At 38.2% G+C, this 17,542-nt stretch overlaps 1 protein-coding gene across 1 annotated transcript; it reads right to left on the bottom strand.

Annotated features, from left to right (window-relative positions):
* Positions 1 to 2,327: 2,327 nt before the first annotated feature.
* On the bottom strand, positions 2,328 to 17,126 carry LOC128492369 (aminopeptidase N-like). Its single transcript, XM_053464897.1, has 20 exons — positions 16,426 to 17,126; positions 16,149 to 16,291; positions 15,790 to 15,932; positions 15,489 to 15,618; positions 14,918 to 15,072; positions 14,138 to 14,251; positions 13,835 to 13,978; positions 12,774 to 12,839; positions 11,876 to 11,941; positions 11,304 to 11,476; positions 10,157 to 10,230; positions 8,570 to 8,703; positions 8,039 to 8,094; positions 7,629 to 7,776; positions 5,216 to 5,307; positions 4,751 to 4,858; positions 4,472 to 4,639; positions 3,865 to 4,005; positions 3,652 to 3,733; positions 2,328 to 2,675 (listed from the first exon to the last, which is right to left on the bottom strand). The coding sequence occupies exons 1-20, from the start codon at positions 17,091 to 17,093 to the stop codon at positions 2,526 to 2,528; spliced, it is 2,955 nt and encodes a 984-aa protein (XP_053320872.1). The 5' UTR covers positions 17,094 to 17,126; the 3' UTR covers positions 2,328 to 2,525.
* Positions 17,127 to 17,542: the final 416 nt, after the last annotated feature.

The raw sequence follows: 17,542 nt of genomic DNA, 5'->3' as shown, positions 1-17,542 counted from the left end.
AATGGGAGTCGTCCCAGGGGATTGGAAAGTAGCAAATGTTGTGCCCATTTACAAAAAAGGCAGTAGGAAGGAGTCTGACAACTACAGGCCAGTTAGTCTTACATCTGTAGTGGGGAAATTAATGGAAACAATGTTAAAGGAAAGGATTGTTGAACATCTGAAGTCACAGGGACGGAGGGACAGGAAGGGTAAATAAGGGGGGGGGGCATTTTAAAATTCGCTTTCTTCCTAACTTTCTTCTTTCCCATTGTCTCTTATTGTCTTATTCTTTTCTCTCCTGTTTTCTATATGTCCCTATCTCTTAGACTCCTTCTGTCTTCTTTCTCATTATCTCCATCTTCCCACTATCATTCCCCTCTTTCTCTCATTACCTCTCCCTTATATCTTTATCTTTTTACATTTTCTTACTATAAATATGTATATTCTATACTATATACAGTATCTCTTACCCTTCTACCCATCTCTTACCTTCCTGAAGTCCTGGGGTGAGAGCACACTCTTTCAGTGTTCCATCATGGTTCACGCAACTTCAGTGCTGAGTGACATCATATCCCAGCACTCAGCATCAACAGCCGGCACGCATTGCAAGGGAGCAGTAAAACAGTATATACAGTATAAACAGACCTTGCGATCCCTTGGGACGGTTAGAGGGAGATCTGTTATCTCTCCCATGCCTGTGGCAGAGCCGCAGAGAAGGCACCCTATGGGGTGTTGTGGCCTGTGTGGTCGTACAAGTCGCACACCCATTAGGCTGACCTTGCTTACACATACATGCTCACACACACATAAACATTCATCACGTTACGAGACCCTGCTGCAGTGCTACCTCCGTTAGCTGCTACAAATTGGCTGGTCTAGCCTTATGGACAGACTTGGGGGCAATCGCCCCTGAGCCAGCCTGCATTGAACCATAGGGAGCTACTCCTGTAAGATGACCTGCTTCCGTATGATTTAGGGTTAATGCAGGGAGACTTAAGGTAATCTAACTGACTAAACTATTGATGCACAGTCATCTTAGACCTTCATGCAGGAAGAAAAACGTGAGATATTAATGAGGAGAGCTTTGATATGGCATTTCCCTGTGCTCTGCACCTGTGGTGTACGTAAGGGTGTATGATCATCTGTCTCATCTATATAATGCAACCTATTGACATGCTTTAATATGGCTCCCATGTACTTCCAGTTATGTTTGAGGATCTCAAAAACTTAAATATCAGAGCAATTATGTCTAAGGCTAATTATTTTTCGTAAAATTCCTTTACTTTCTTTGTGGTTGTGTCCCTTAAAAGGAACATTTATAAACATTTCTTGCATGTCTTTTTTAGTGAAGCCCCACCCAGACAATCACGTGCCTTGCAACCTCTCAGTTTCTTTGGATCAAACACTTTGCGTCGCTGCTAGGCCACGCTATTTTGCTTATCCTGATACCTCAGTTTTTCTAGAACGATTGCATATACTGTAGATTTCAATAAGGTACCAATGAAAAGTATTATAGCCTTTTTAGGCTGCTCACAATGACAACTCTGACTTTTTTCAGTTTATTGTTACTTAAAGTACTGTGTGATCCTAGTTTCTAATGCTGTATAGGATTGTATCCCCTTTAACTATTGTCTGAGCAAGAGTTCAGAGGCATGGTCTTTTAGAAGGTTTCATCTGAGTGTATGAATTGGGTCCACCTTGTGTGGTATTGCTCTGATTAGGAGCTCCTGGTGCCCACAGAAGTAACACTTTACTCAACTCAGCTCTATGTAAAATCCAAAAGAATCACAAGATTTAGTTCTATAAAACTCCTTACCTCACTAACATTAGCATGCTCCACATTGGTTTATACAGGCATCCTAATGGGTATAAATAGAAACCTAACTAGGGACCAGGGACGGCTATCTACAGATTTTAAGTGACCCTAGGTAAACTATTCCACTTGTACTTGCAATGTAAAATGCTATTTCAGTAGAAACAGTCTAGGAGATTACAGAGTGAGTTTAACCCCAAAGGGACATCATCATTAAGTATATAACTGAACTAAATTGAGAATGTGTTGCAGACATTTGTGACGATATAAAGACCAGCAAGGCTCTTTTTTATTTTAATTATTTTATTTAAAATTCTAGAAAGCAAAAAAATGCATTCTCAGTCTTAATTTAGCAGTCTATGAAAAAGTCTATAATTTCTCATTTACACAGAGATTGTAAAAGTATAAATAAAGATATAAGATGTTTGCTTGTCTTACATGTTAATCATAAATTGCAAACCTGAGCACAATGTTTCTGCTTGTTCATTTTGAATTAGGCCCCTTTTTTTCTAGAAGGACCTTAAACAAAATAATATTTTGGCAAAAATGGATTTCTCTATCACTTAAAAAGGTAATTCATAGAAACCCACTAAAACATGGATGCTACTAAGTCTTGATATTCTTTAATGTTCAGGAAAGGATGAGGTTCTTGGATCACTTATTTTAGAGTAAGAGTTCAGATAGGCACAGCTGGTTTGTAAACTTGTTCCTCACAAGTCTTAGGTGGTGGAATTTAAATGGCATCCTGGAACCATTTAAGTACTGGCTCTTTGTTCTCATTCACCCATTTGATATTTGCTTTGGTTTTCTCTATCGCTTGCTCCAGTGTCCGAGTTGCTGTCCCAAAACCAATGTCCTGGTTGTCAAGTTTGAACTGCTCCAGCTGGAATAAGAAGCAGCAGAATCATTAAATGTGTGATAGTCTGAAGATCATTTGATAATGAATACCATGCATTTCTGTTCCCTTGTTTCTGTTAATTGTCTTCAAAAGCAAACTCATTGAGTATTACAGGTATTAGCCCCAAAGCTCATGTTGATTACAAGACAGGAAGCATTTGTAGCAGATAGAGGCAGATCTTTACAGATCTCTGGGTAGCCCTCGCCTAGAGAATTGTGTAGCGTTCGGGAAACCTTAGAGGGATATAGTTCTGGAGAGAGCTACTAAATTGGTAAAGGTTTTGCAGGATGAAAAATATCACGAAAGACTAAAGGATGAGTCTATGACAGCTAGGGAGTCATAGACATTGATGTAAAGCAAGGAAGTTTCACTCCACTGAGAAGGTAGAAGATAATATGTACTGTGATCAAAAACACAAGACTAAGGACCAAACAAGATTTCTACATGCTAGGTTTCTACTATCTAGACAGATTAGACATAGACAGATTAGAAGAACCGAGGATTCTTAGCTGTCAAAATAATTTTTTCTAAGCTATGCAGTATACCATAGTATAATAAGGACCAGTCTAGAGCAGTGGTTCTCAACTCATGGGTCGCCACCCAAAAGTGGGCATACCGGGAAAATTTCACTTTCCTGGGGCTGCCTTACACATTCTAGCGGCAATCCGCGAGCAGCAGGCTGTCAGGACCGCGGCCGCAACAATCAGGGCCATCAGGCAGCCTCCGGTCCGGCATGTATTACTCCCCGACCACAAAGCAAGTTGCTTGATTGGTTTGCGGTCGCTGTCTGCTCCTAGTGGGAGCTGAATAAAGTTTTTCTCTTATTGTTCCTCCCCTCTTCCTATTGCAGCCCGCGGACAGCCTTTCCAAAAACTGGATATGAGGTAAAGCATGATTGTAAAAAGCACGAGAATTAATTAGAATAACTATTCAGCGGCAGTCAACTGTTTCTGTTACTTACCTGCTGTAATTCGAATTCAGTGGAGAATCTCCGTGTCACACGTTCGATTAAGTTACCAAAAGAGAAAGAAGATCCCCCAAATCTATGTGAAAAAAAACAAAATGAAAAAACATTTTTAAAAAATCCAGCATGATATTGGCATGTGTCACTCAATAAGTTTGATGTTTAATAAGAGACACTGCATAGTCAGTGGTTCTTAAAGGAGACGCTTACTGAGTGAAGATGGTCCTCCATTTGGCTCTCACAAAGTCCCAAGCAAGACTCTGTCCTATCACGTTACTGGAAACGCTGCTAATAGTGGAGACAGTATCTTGCCGACGAATCTTAGTGGTATCCAGTGAAAACTCCAAAAGTCTGCAGAAAAAATGACGAGAGTTATCTAAAATGTGGTTTTGTTTCTTCAAAACTTTTGATTGTGCATGTGGAGCCTCTTTAATGCTCAGAACTTATATATTCATCTCTGTGTTCAAAACAGATATCACATCAAAGGCAGAACATCACAACATATATACGGTACTTGGCAAAGACAGAAGAAAACACCAAGGTTGGGTTGTTTTTGATTCAAAGAGGAAGACAAGAAGGAATAACAAAGCATTAAATGTTTCTCAAGTGTCTCTAATACAATATTATCATGTATCCCGAGGTGGCCCTCAATGGTCTAGCGGAGTCCTCAGTGATTTAAACATATACAAGCGTGACGTGTTTTAAAATGTTATCACTGCCATTTATTTTTTTAAATCAACCTGTGAAAAAAATTGTATTCCTTAGTTTGTAGATTATTAGTCAACCTATTCCTTGTCTTAAAAACACTCGTCCTTACCTGTTAAGAATCCAGGGCTCTTTGCTGCAGGCCAGAGCAGACCTGAGTTTGTCCGATTCCTGCGCATTATCTGATGCAGCAAATTTTTCCCATACAAAATCCCATTCAGCTTCTCCTCCCTGCGCTACTGCAGTGCAGTAAATGTTGGACCTTAGATTTGGATGAATGCTGTGATTTGAAAAGAAACAATTGTGTTAAATTTCTTAAGTTTACACATGGTCTTTTTCTGTGACCTTTAAGGGGAGATTGATAGATAGATGACGGATAAACTGAACTCACGTATTATTTCCTGTCCTCTGCCAGTCATTAAATTGTTTACTTGCCAGCTGTCCACACTCAGCAACTCCATAAGAACAAGCGACGCCGATAGCATTGATTTCATTGTATCTGAGGAAGAAAATAATTGGATTGGCAAATAATATTTCCAAAACCAGCCACCTTCCTTTTTGGCAGAAGTTCAACTAACTTGTGATCACTTTTGCAATTATTTGCTTTATTTTTCCGTGAAAATCTTTCAATCCAGTTCTTGAGGTACTGTATAACACATTTACATTGGCAGCTAATCTCATCACATTTGCTTAGAGATGTGAAATTATATAACAGTTGCACCTGCAGAAGCTGACTAGTGGATAAAAAGCCTTCCAAAACAGATTTTCTAAGTAATAATTTGATCCCTTCTTTCATGTAGGAATGATCAACTATTGCAAAATGTAAAAAGCCCACTCAATCCCTCATTCCACTTACTGATCTGTTAAGGATTCTGGACGTTTGGTAAAATTTTCCGTGACTTTTTCAAAGTGTTTAAACAAAGGAGTGACTTGCTTCTTTAAGTATTCCTGTAAGACAAAGCAAATCATTCTATTTACTAAGCTATTGTTGAAGATAAATAATATTGTATTACGTAAACTTAATGTGTTTTCTATATTAACCAACATATTAACCAAACTAACCAACTATACGTATTTTATGTCATCCCCACTATGCACCTCCAACAGGTATTTTGCACCATTGAAACATCTGTAGCAACATTTTTAAAATGGCTAAAAACAATACATACAGTTTTTGCTATCTCACTAAGGATTCTTATTCAATGTAATAACTGGGGCTGGTTGATTCGGATGAATCGGTTCAGTAGACTGAACGATTCATTTGTAGCGGTTCAGTCTGTGAATCATGCAGCTGTAACCTGATCCTAGAGCTGTGAGTCATCTGCAGAGCACTCAGACACAGACTCTGGGGTCAGGTTACAGCTCATTAATTCACACAGGAACGATGACTCATAGAGTCAGAGAGTCGTTCAAAGAGTCAAATGATCCGAAGAGTCGAATGAACCGAAGAGTCGAATGATTCGAATCTTACAGGGATCCGGATCTTACAAGGATCCGAATCTTACAGAGATTCCAATCATTCAGAGAATATTACTGATACCATACTTTTATAAATAAATACATTAATACTGTTCACACTGCCTCCAGGATTTAGATTCCCCTGAGTTTGCCCCCCTTTACCTATAACTGCACCTACAGTTAACTTTATTAAATTAATTAAATTAACCCTCAGTCATCAGCATAAAATTAACCCTTATACCCCATCAACCATAACTGCCCCTGAAATTAACCGTAAAGATCCCATTAACCATAGCGGCCCCTGAAATTAACCCTAAATACTCCATTTACCATAACGGCCCCTGAAATTAACCCTAAATACTTCATTAACCATAACTGCCCCTAAATTAATTGCATGTACTCCAGATAAATTACCTAATAAATTGGTATGGTTGAAGGGGTCTTTAGTGTTAATTTAGGGGCAGTTATGCTTAATGGGGTGTTTAGGGAAAATTTAGGGGCAGTTTTGCTTAATGGGGTCTTTAGTGTTAATTTAGGGGCAGTTATGCTTAATGATGTGTTTAGGGTTAATTTGGGGGCAGTTATGCTTAATGGGGTCTTTAGTGTTAATTTAGGGGCAGTTATGCTTAATGAGGTGTTTAGGGTTAATTTGGGGGCAGTTATGCTTAATGGGGTGTTAAGGGTTAATTTTAGGGGCAGTCATGGTTGATGAGGTGTTTAGGGTTAATTTAATGGTGAGGGTTAATTTAATTAATTTAATAAAGTTAGTTTAAGGTGCAGTTGCAGGTAAAGGGGAATGTAAATCCTGGGGGCAGTGATTATTAATGTATTATTTATAACAGTATGGTGATTCTCTGAATGATTAGAATCCCAATGAAGGCAGAGAGTCGTTCAAAGATCCGGATCTTACAATGATCCGGATCTTACAGTGATCCGGATCACTGTAAGATTCGGATCCCTGTAAGATCCGAATCTTTGAACGACTCTCTGCCTTCATTGACATCACTGGAGGCAGGGGGGGGGATTCATAATGAAAGGGGCGGGGCCAATCGTTAGTGTGCCTGCACGGAGTTACTGGAAAACAGTAACTCCGTGCAGGCACACTGAGTGATCCGAAGATTCGGATCATTTTAGTGAACAAATCAAAATGATCCGATTCACTTTAATGATCCGAACTTCCCATCACTACCTCCAACAGGTATTTTGCACCATTGCAACATCTGTAGCAACATTTTTAAAACGGCTAAAAACAATACATACAGTTTTTGCTATCTCACTAAGGATTCTTATTCAATGTAATAACTGGGGCTGGTTGGGATAGGATAGTGGACAATTATGTCTTTCTCCCAACCAGAAAAACAGATTTAACCTAGCAGGAGACAATGTGATTTTAGTTTTTAGAGTCATTCCCAGATGTGTTTTTTTTAAATTTACTTCATTAGTTTTACTTGGGGTGTTTAGAATAGCAAGGACCTCATGTAGTCACCACCGCACCTTATCTGTGCCATGTAGATATAGAATTAAATTCAATGCATCTATGTTTTATTATATTGCAGATCAATTTTCAGTTTGCTAGTATGGCCCAAAGTTACTTTTCTTATGAAAACATGTGCAGTAAGTGTTAGCATGAAGTTTAGCATGAAAAAAAGATATGTTATCAGAGCGATAGTTTTTATCTGGCCATAAAACGTTTTGTGCCTCTATGTTGTAAACTGAGTTGGTGGGAACACAAGCCGCTGCTGAGAAGGTCCCATGTAATGACAAACAGAACAGTATGGCAGGTATCAGAGCAGTGATAATGGGGTATTTACCTTCATTGGCCCGTACACCTCTGAGCGATCAAACATCTGTGTAAAGTAACTGAGGCTGCTTAACATGGCCTGCCAGGGCATGTATTCAGTGTCATTGGAGATGTATCTCGTGGTGTCTAAAGCTCTTGTTGTATTGATATACTTGGCTCTGAAACATAAGGGAAAAATGAATCCGCTTTTTATCACATAAAACCTTAACTTATTAATCCTTAAAAACGCTAATTAAAAGTAAAATGTCAACAGATAAATACGAAAACAAAAAATATAGGTAGATTCAGTAAGGATAAGAATAAATATATACGGATTTTATTGAGAAGGGTCAATGGCAAACTAAGAAATCACTAGCGGGTCAATATATCTGTCAAAAAGGGCTTTAATGCATTTTAGCTTTAATTTTAGACATCGCTCACCTTGCCAAATTAAAGGCATCATCAATGATCTGGGCACGGTTGATAACAGGAATACTCTGCAAGACAGAAAATATAAAAAGTGCTCATAAGTGCTCCTTAAATAATCATTTCACTTATCAGATAAGACTTAAGAAATGTAGAGAAGTGACAGTTTCAACACAAAATATCCATGCTTTAAGGCACTGGTTGATGATCTGTAATCACTCCTTGTCTTCACTAACATTGTTGCTCACAGCGTAAGGCTTTAGAAAGGTGACGTGACTTAAAATGAGACAGGGTATGGGTGTCATATTTTCTATTCATTTTGCAAGTATACAACGGGGGCTGTATTGAAATGAGGTGTTTTCCCCCCAAACTGCTCCTTCCTTACATATGTATTTACACATATACACCTTTGCCTTATGCCCAGTCTGACCAACAATTTCCATGAGGAAAAGTATTTTAGAGTGATAAAAACACCCTAGGGTTAAAAGCACAAGTAACGCACAGCTCTAATTTCTGTGTCAGAGATATTCCACAAATCATACACACCAAAGGACTGTTCTGCAGCTCCGCAATAAGCCTGTCCCAGTTTCCATCATCGTAATTAACTCTGTAGTATCCCGTGACATTGATATTTGCTAGAAGCCATTCACTTCCAGTGGTCTTAAATTCATTCAATAATTCTAGCCATGTAAAAAAAATAAATAGAACACATTGACAAATTAACATTACAGACAATTTATTCAAGCGGCCAAGCCCACTGCTCATGCGCTGGCACAGTGTGATTCTGTTTTTTCAGTATTTGATACAAGTTGGGAGAAAATGTTATCAGAAAGTATTTGAAAAACATTTCTTTAAAGTTTTGAGATCCAAAGCTGAATCCCAATGATCCATCCAAAATCCAGACATTTTCAAAATCACTACTTGTCTAAGCAGATCAAAGTAAAACTTCAAGCAGCTAATTAAGTTAAACTAGCCATTCTAATGTCTAGAAGATATTCAATATAAATACTGTGCAACCTTTACATATAGGTTTGAAACTATACATCATCATATCTATGTTTTGCATGTATGTTTGAGTATTTATTAAATGTGTATGTAAACTATATATACAATTATATGTCTAAATGTTATATATATTAAGAATGGCTGCAAAAGGGATCTCTAAATAAGTAGGAAAAGGATATTAAGACAAAAAAATGAAATGATTTAATATCATCAAGTAAGTAGAGGTATCACGCTGGAAATACAGATTGGAAAGCTAATTACAGGAAATAGTTTGGTTACCTATTAATGAGTTTATATAGGGCTGGGTTAGCCTGGATTTCATGTATTCTAACAATTAAATAGGCACCAGCATTGGATGGGTTATTAACAATCTACTTTTTCTATTCTGGGGAAGCCTTACATTGCTTATTTATAAAGAGGGTCAATAAGAGGGTATTTTCTTAATTGTAATCATGGCTTCATGTTAGCAGTACTGGGTCAGTTTTCATTGGTGAAAATCAGCGAAAATATTTATTGCTCAACTTGTTACAATGTTGCAAAGTTAAGTTCATTTTCTTCATGCCGACAGAGTTCTTGTTGTAACATTGTAACATGCTGAGCAATAAAATTCTTTCCAGGTGGTTTTTACCTGTCAATTTTGACAGATTTCTGCTGGCGTAAAACCAGGAAGACAAGTAATAAAGACACTCTTAGCGTTCACAGGAAAATGTTTTTTAAATAACCCTTGCAATGCTGCCGCAGAATAAAAAAGTAGTGTATGAGTAACCCCTGATAATTTTATTTTAGACTGGTCATAGAATCGCAAAGTTGCTCTATTTACCTCTAATAACTTACTAAAGGAACAGTGCACAGAAGGGTTTTAACTCTATCAATTCAATATTAATTATGAAGGGGCAATAATAGTGGAGTGGAGTCTGTATAATATATATAATTCAACAGCTGAGGAGCTCTTCATAAAAAGCTAAACCACAACTTTCCTGCAAAATCCCCTGTCGACCCTCCCTTCAGTGACCAAATTGGCCATGGTGGCTCCACCAAAATAATCCTGTATTTCTGCAGCTTTAAGCAAGCTGTACATACTTAGTTTAACAAAATGAATAGCATTAGAGGAAGAATAATACTTGATACCTGATTTTTTCTGAAGCCATGCACTTCCAGAGTTACCGGTTTTAAAATAGGAAATCGGCACAATCCATGTGTAACTAAAAAAAAACGATTGACAATAAATACATATGAAATGTACAACACTTGAAACAACCATGCCTTATTTCTAAATAGCATGCTCATAAGCAGAATTTCTATAGTTTGTATCTTGGGGAAAAACAGCTATTGAATGTAAATACATAAGCATAATAAAGTGCTTATTAAGCACACTACCTGCTGAAAAAACCTTCTGCACAAACCACCCCAGTGGTAAGAAACAGGTTTACCAAGAGGAGGCATGCATTTCTGGCAACAGGAATCAAGATAAAGGGCACCTCTGGATTGCCCATAAGAAGACAGGTATACAAGTATACCTGTACCACTCATAAATATTAGGTGTACTTCTAATTTTTGGACACTCTTCACAGACTGCATCTTAACCTACCCATTCTCCTTCAAGACTGTGATGTACTTTTGACCCTGGTTGAGTACAGAGAAAGTACAATTTTGTCAAATTGAGATGTAAACTATATGGACAAAAGTATTGGGATTAGGGTTGAAATTAGAGTTTGGGCCGCTTACTTCCAGTAAAGGAAAATCTTAATGCTTCAGTAAACCAACACATTTTAGACAATGCTAAGCTTCTGACTTTGTGGGAACAGATTAGGGAAAGCCCTTTTCTATTCCAGCATGACTGTGTCCCAGTGCTCAAAGTAAGGTCCATAAAGACATGGTTGGATGAGTTTGGTGTGGAAGAACTTGACTACTCACACAGAGCCCAGACCTCAACCCCATCGAACACCTTTGGAATGAACTGGAACGGAGATTACAAGCCAGGCCTTTTTGTCCAACATCAGTGCCTGACCTCACAAATGCTCTACTGAATGAATGGGCTAAAATACATACTAATGTCTATGTATTTAGAATGCAATGTCATAAAAGTCCCTGTTGGTGTAATGGTCAGGTGTCCCAATACATTTGTCCATTTAATTTACATGAACATATAAGCTTTTTTCTCCCATGTATGTTAATATATCATCATTCCTGTATAGTCAAGTAGTCTAACCTTTCTTTGCTATTACTCTCTCTTATTCTTTGAAATTTCCATTTTTGTTTTCTTGGTTAAACTCACTTGAAATCAGATGGCCGAGTAACCACAGATTCTGGATCCAAAAGGAAGTGTTGTTGAGTTACAGTTCCGGTTGTTGTGTCAATTTTCACTACAGGGAATCCCATCTGTAGGACCCATGTATCCATGATTGCGCTAATATTATTAGGAAGTGTCAGTCCATTTGAGTTGACAGCCTTTGAAGAAGGAAACAGGTAACTTAACATTAGTAATTGTATTAATATTACCTAGAAAGTGGCAGTTTACATCTTATCTATCAGAATGTTTCATCAATACCCCAGTAATTCAGATTAACAGCAAAACACTTATTTGCCAAAATGCAAACTAAATGCACTATATATATACAGTATATATACTGTATATTTCTATATGTGTGTGTAACCTTATAGAAAATTTCAAACCTTTCTCCTGTTAAAGATCCCTGAAAAAAATCTGCCTCCTTGTATTTAGCACCTTTAGCACCAAAACAGGCAGAATACGGAGGTCAATTTTCCCCGGGCCTTTCCTACTTTGAACATACTCCTAGAAACCTTGCCCTGTCCTAAATATATCTAATTGTTAACACTGTTACTCACTTGTTGCAAATGGAACCACAGGTCAGTGTACACTGTGTTATCGTATTCGAAAGCTTTCAGATAGGTCTGGAAAAAATAATTTTATTTATTTTTATTAAAAGATATGAAAATACATACATGTCATCGTAAGCATAAATCCGTACAGTGGTCGAAGCACACAGAGCGGCATCAGGCCGACAGTAAAAAAGAGTACATGCACAACGCAGGTAAGCGTAAGATATCTCAGAGTTCGTAATGACCAGAACGATACTTAATATCGTAAAATATGCAATACATTATCTTAGATGTTATGAGTTTATACAATGGTATAAAAGCAAGTTGCAAACATGACATGTGGGTACACAGGAGGAGAATGAGTCATCAAAATAAATGTATGCAAACAAACATAAACTCAAACTAAATATAAAAATAGGGATTGTAAATCCCGACCGGTGGAGAACTGCACGATAGGAGATCGCCAAGCATATCCGAAAGGAGAGCCAAGGAAATGAAAATAGAGATTATCAGCACAAGGTAGGTATCCCGAACCCATTGACATGTATGAGCTATACGAGGGGTCTAATCAGGAGAACCCTCCCCCCCAAGCAGATCGACAAAGGACAAAGACATCAGGAAAGAATGCCAAGGTAACCACTTCAAACCATTTTTATATGCTGAACCCCTCGAGGAGTGCACTAGTTCCTCCATTTGTTGAATGAAGTTCACACAATTCAACCATGCAGAAAGTGGTGGAGTCTTAGGTTGTTTCATTTTTAATTATTTCACAATATGCATGACACAATAACTACAATTAATAGACTCTACTTTATGTTTATTCAGCTTTTGCTAATAAATCAAAACTAAATGTGTGTACTTAATATTAGCATGCTAATATAACTGAAGAAGATAAGATACTTACAGCCAGTCCTTTAATAAATACATCTTCTGTGATGAAGTTTGATAACATCCGGATGACAGAAGCCCCCTACATGAAAATAAACCTAATTATGTACAATGCACAGGAAACTTCACTGCAAAACTAACGAGAACGAATTGCAAAAGTGATGACAATTCGTTTGGATTCGTTAGATTCGTTGCCACGTGTAGCTGCCGCCATTACAAGCCGTTTTGGCGCTCGTTCATGAGGTAAAGTTTTAGGGACTATATGTAGGAGGGTAAATATCAATGACTGAGATTGATGCTCTTTACTCATACTCTTGCTAGTTAATGAATAGTTTATTTTGGTGCAGAAAATGTACTGTTGTAGTGGATTTGAGAAGCTCTAGTGACTATTGTGATGTATTACAGGGACTGCAGCAGACATTTTTTCCCTGTTCCTGAGAAGGGTTTAATTGATTAATACAGTTGGTCATTTGGCCATAAATATTGGTGATCAAACCAGTCATTATAATATATGCCTGCCCAGGCCCAGTGCTCTACTACTACTACTGCTGCTGCTGCACATCTTTGACCGTCCTTACTCTGGGGGGGGAAATCTATAATTTAGGGGAAATCCACTCCTTCTCCACAGGGCTGCATGTACCTATGATGTGCCAGCGTCTGTCTGCCCAGGCCTGGTGCTCTACTGCTACTGTTGCATCTCTTTGGCCATCCTTACTCTGGGGGAACCTTTTTGTAAAAAAAATCTATAATACTGGGCAAATTCAGTCCTGCTACACAGGGCTGCATATACCTATGATGTGCCAGTGTCTGCCTGTCCAGGCCCGGTGCTCTACTACTGCTGCACCTCTTTTGACTGGCCTAATTCTGGGGGAAGTTTTTTAAAGGAGTCCAGAAGGTGTCAGGGACCTCCCCCTTTTGGGAACACCCTGGAATGTCATTACAAATCAAAAAAGACCCCCGAATTTTGTCGGAAATAAGCAGCTGGGAAACGAAATTCGGCAAAAAATGAAAATTTTCCCCAAAGCGATTTTGGTTGCCGTGCACATGTCTACTTTTAGCCATGTGGGATCTCTTTACCTTACTGTAAGCGATGGAGTCAAATTGTTCACTTATTTCAGCTGGAGTGTTCACTTCCTCTTCTTTTGATGTGAGTGGATGAGAAGAAGCCAACGCATCAATTGCCATTACTCGGTGTACATCATACAGCACTATCAAGTCTTTCTGTGGGGGTTTAATGAAATGGGACAGGGCAAATTAACCAATCATGGATCCTGGCATGTAGCGCCGCAAAATGTAATTTCAGCCCAAAGACATTTTACTTGTTAAATTGTAAAGTCCAAGTAAATGGAGTTTTATAAGAGAATCTAAAAAAAAACATACTATGTTCCACGTAGGCTCTGCTATGTCTGCTCCCAAGTACTCCACGTATGAGGCAAATCCTTCATTCAGCCACAGGTCGTTCCACCATCGTATCGTCACAAGGTTCCCAAACCACTAAAGATAATAAGTATTGTAATTTTTTTTAAAAAACATGTTAATTGCATTTACTCTGCTCAGTTTGATTCCATGATCAAAGCCAAAATCTCATTCAATATGAAATCTCATTCTTTTCATGTCTAGAGCTTCTTTGCTAGAATTAACCCTGTATATACAACTAAGATTGGGGCACCAGCTTTACAGGGGGGCACTATGACATTGGTCTGAAAGTGAAGTATAGAACATAGAAACATTATATTTGACAGCAGATACCATGTCTGTCCATTTTTTCCTGATGTAGAGACTTAGACTCTAGTCAATCCTTGGTCTCGTCTTTCATTCAGGAAAGCTTTATGTCTATCCCATACATGTTTAGGTTCCCTCACTAGATTAGCCTACTTCTGGGAGGATACTTTACTTATCCCCAACTTTCTGAGTAAAGTACTATTTCCTTACATTACATCTAAGCCTCTAACCCTCTAGTTTTAGGTTATGCACTTTAATTCATCGAATGGGGTTTATTCACTAAAGAGAGAGTTGTGAGGAGAGTTTGCAGGAAAGTTTTAACCCCTCACTCGCTATTTATATACAAAAGCTTATGTAACTTTACATCTTTTTCTATGCCCAATTAAGGCATCAACACTTGCCAACACTATACCTTCAGTCTGTGAGGGTGCAACATACCTGATGAGCAAGTTCATGAGCTACCACTGTGGCCACTCTCTCCTTGTTGCTAATAGATGACACTGTAGGGTCAAATAGTAAAGCAGTCTCCCTGTAGGTCACCAGCCCCCAGTTCTCCATGGCTCCAGCACTAAAATCAGGAAGAGCAACTTGGTCTGCAGAACAGAGTTTAAAGTTAGCAGGGAATTGATATTAACATAAATACCAACCCCAAAATAATTGTTTGATTTATTGCAAAACTAGTTCTTTTAGTGAAAAAATATGTAGGAAAAGGGGGTGGGTGATAATTATTACAAGGGTTTCTCCCATTTTATTTATTTCTAAATATCAAAACTAGAATAAGATAAATAGTAGTTCTCATGCAAAGATTCCAATGTTGAATAAAATGGCTCAGCATGAATTGGGCTCTTCGCCAAATGTGTTTTGGGATTCTATATATGCTTTTGAGCATTGATATAAGTAATGCTATGTGTATTCTACCAGCAGATACCGACTCATTTATTGCATTACACATTTTAATATACATCTAAAATGTTTTAGTAATATTACAATTGCTAATGGTTATACACACCTGATTTTGGCAGAGGGTAAGGGGTATCATAATATTTCGCAAAATAATCCAGAATTGGTTTGCTTATACTTAATGCATATTCTCCTTGTTTCTCATCTTCAATAGCTTTTTTACGGCCCCAGATCTGAACCTAGATTAGAAAATGTAAAATTCATCCATCATTCCATAAAGCCAATCATGCCTCTAACATTTTTGTATGTCATCTTGCACTTACATCTTTCAAAACCCAAAAATAATTAAAGGCTTTGTGGACAAAAAATCATGTCACAAAAAGCAAGTGTAACTCTGTAATCCAACGTACCCCGGTGGTTGTGCTGTTTCCTGGATCACCAGTAGAACTGAACTGGGAGACTATAAAAGCCACAAGGTATGTGGACATCTTGACAGTTTTGTCGAACACTGTGACATTCCAGGTTTCTCCATTATCTTCTATTACATGTTTAGCTAAAAATGAAAAAAAAAACATGAAAATCATAAAAAAGTTCTATTGTGTTAAAGACGACAGGGAGTGAATGCTACAAACCAAAGGCATCTAATTTTGAATGCAATTAGATTGAAGGCCATTCGTGTTGACCCCCCTTATTTTCACCCCAGTCACCCAGCTGGAAGAGGGTATATACTGTGATAGTACATGCTATTGTATTTATGATAAACATTTACCTATAGGATTCATGTTTGATAAAGCTACATAGTCTGGCTTGTGTATTAGGGTGATGTTGAACGTTGCTTTCATTGCTGGCTCATCAAAGCAGGGAAATGCTTTCCTGGCATCCGGGGCCTGCATCTGAGTGGTGGCAATGATCCTAGTACCAAAAAGATAGATTTACCATTAAAGATCTATAGAATGTATGTTCAGCTATTAATTTATACGTGTACCGTCAATAAAGTTGCCTCCCAATATCAAATAGCGGACACTGTACATTATTTCAAGTCTTACTTGGTTTGTCCGTCTTCCACGTATTCACTCCGATAAAATCCAGCCAGGTCATCTGCCAGCTCCCCTACAAACTCAGTGTACAGAGAATAGTTTTTACCAACTTCAAGATCGTTAGCAGCATGTATCACCAAATACTGAGTCACTGGCACTTCTCTTATATTTGATACATCAAGAGTATTTAAAGCAGCATCACGAAGAATGGCTTTGGTAGGTGTAGTGGTGTAGTTGAGCTTGTTGCTGTGTATCAAAACAAGGTTGGTGGCTTCATGACATGTGAAATAGGCAGTACTTTTTCCAGAGAATACATAAAGCCCTTGAGGATTCTTCTCTAGAACTGGTTTCAGTTCAACATCATAATGATATGGAATTAGGGATTTTGGAAGCCGGTACTTATTCCATGGTTCATCAGATGGAGCACTGGTGGGAGTGGTGCCATGGCTGCTGCTGCTGGGACTGGTGCCTTGGCTGCCACTGCTTGAAGCTTGAGATCCTGATGTGACCTTGGTTGTGGCTGTGCTTGTTGTTTCAGGGGGATTGTTAAGCTCATAGTTTTTTTCCTTCTCCTGGGAATACACAACTGATAGAGCTATGATAGTAGACACAGCAGCAACAGCAAACAGGATGCCAACAACGGCAATCAATTTGCTAACATAGAAGCCCTTGGCCATTGTGCTGGGAAAAGGTGCTGCAGGAACAGGGAAGGCAGATGCTGGCCTTTATATCTCCTCACTTCAAAAGCCAGAGGGTCGTGCCTGTATAAAGCTAATCGGTAAAATATTAACTGTATGGTACAAAGGTTGTAATCAGAACAGCTTAATTATCTTTTTTATAAACTTCCACATTTGCTCTACACTGGTTGAGCTATAAATACAGGATAATGGAAACAATCCAGTTCTACCTCAATGGAAAGCCGTAACAATAACTTTAATCCTGAAATTATAGTTATATATTTGTATATATTAGTATAATGACTCATTATATCATATTTTACTAATACAGGTCCGGGATTAAGCGTTAATTAAATTCTTAATATTTTATACATACAGTATGTGAATGATGATGTTTTGCACACACTCCAGCTTGTTGTGGTGGTGATATGAAACACTATATCCCTATA

Source organism: Spea bombifrons, chromosome 4 (genome assembly GCF_027358695.1).
Source record: "Spea bombifrons isolate aSpeBom1 chromosome 4, aSpeBom1.2.pri, whole genome shotgun sequence".
Classification (NCBI taxonomy): domain Eukaryota; kingdom Metazoa; phylum Chordata; class Amphibia; order Anura; family Pelobatidae; genus Spea; species Spea bombifrons.
Note: the sequence above shows the minus strand (reverse complement) of the source record. Positions and strands in the feature narration are given on the sequence as shown.

Coding starts and splice junctions, on each gene's coding strand:
- LOC128492369 (XM_053464897.1), bottom strand. CDS start 17,093: ATGGCCAAGGGCTTCTATGTTAGCAAATTGATTGCCGTTGTTGGCATC. Junction 8,095..8,569: donor AGCTGCAGAACAGTCCTTTG/GTGTGTATGATT, acceptor TCTGTCTTGCAG/AGTATTCCTGTTATCAACCG. Junction 4,859..5,215: donor CCAGAATCCTTAACAGATCA/GTAAGTGGAATG, acceptor TTTCTTCCTCAG/ATACAATGAAATCAATGCTA.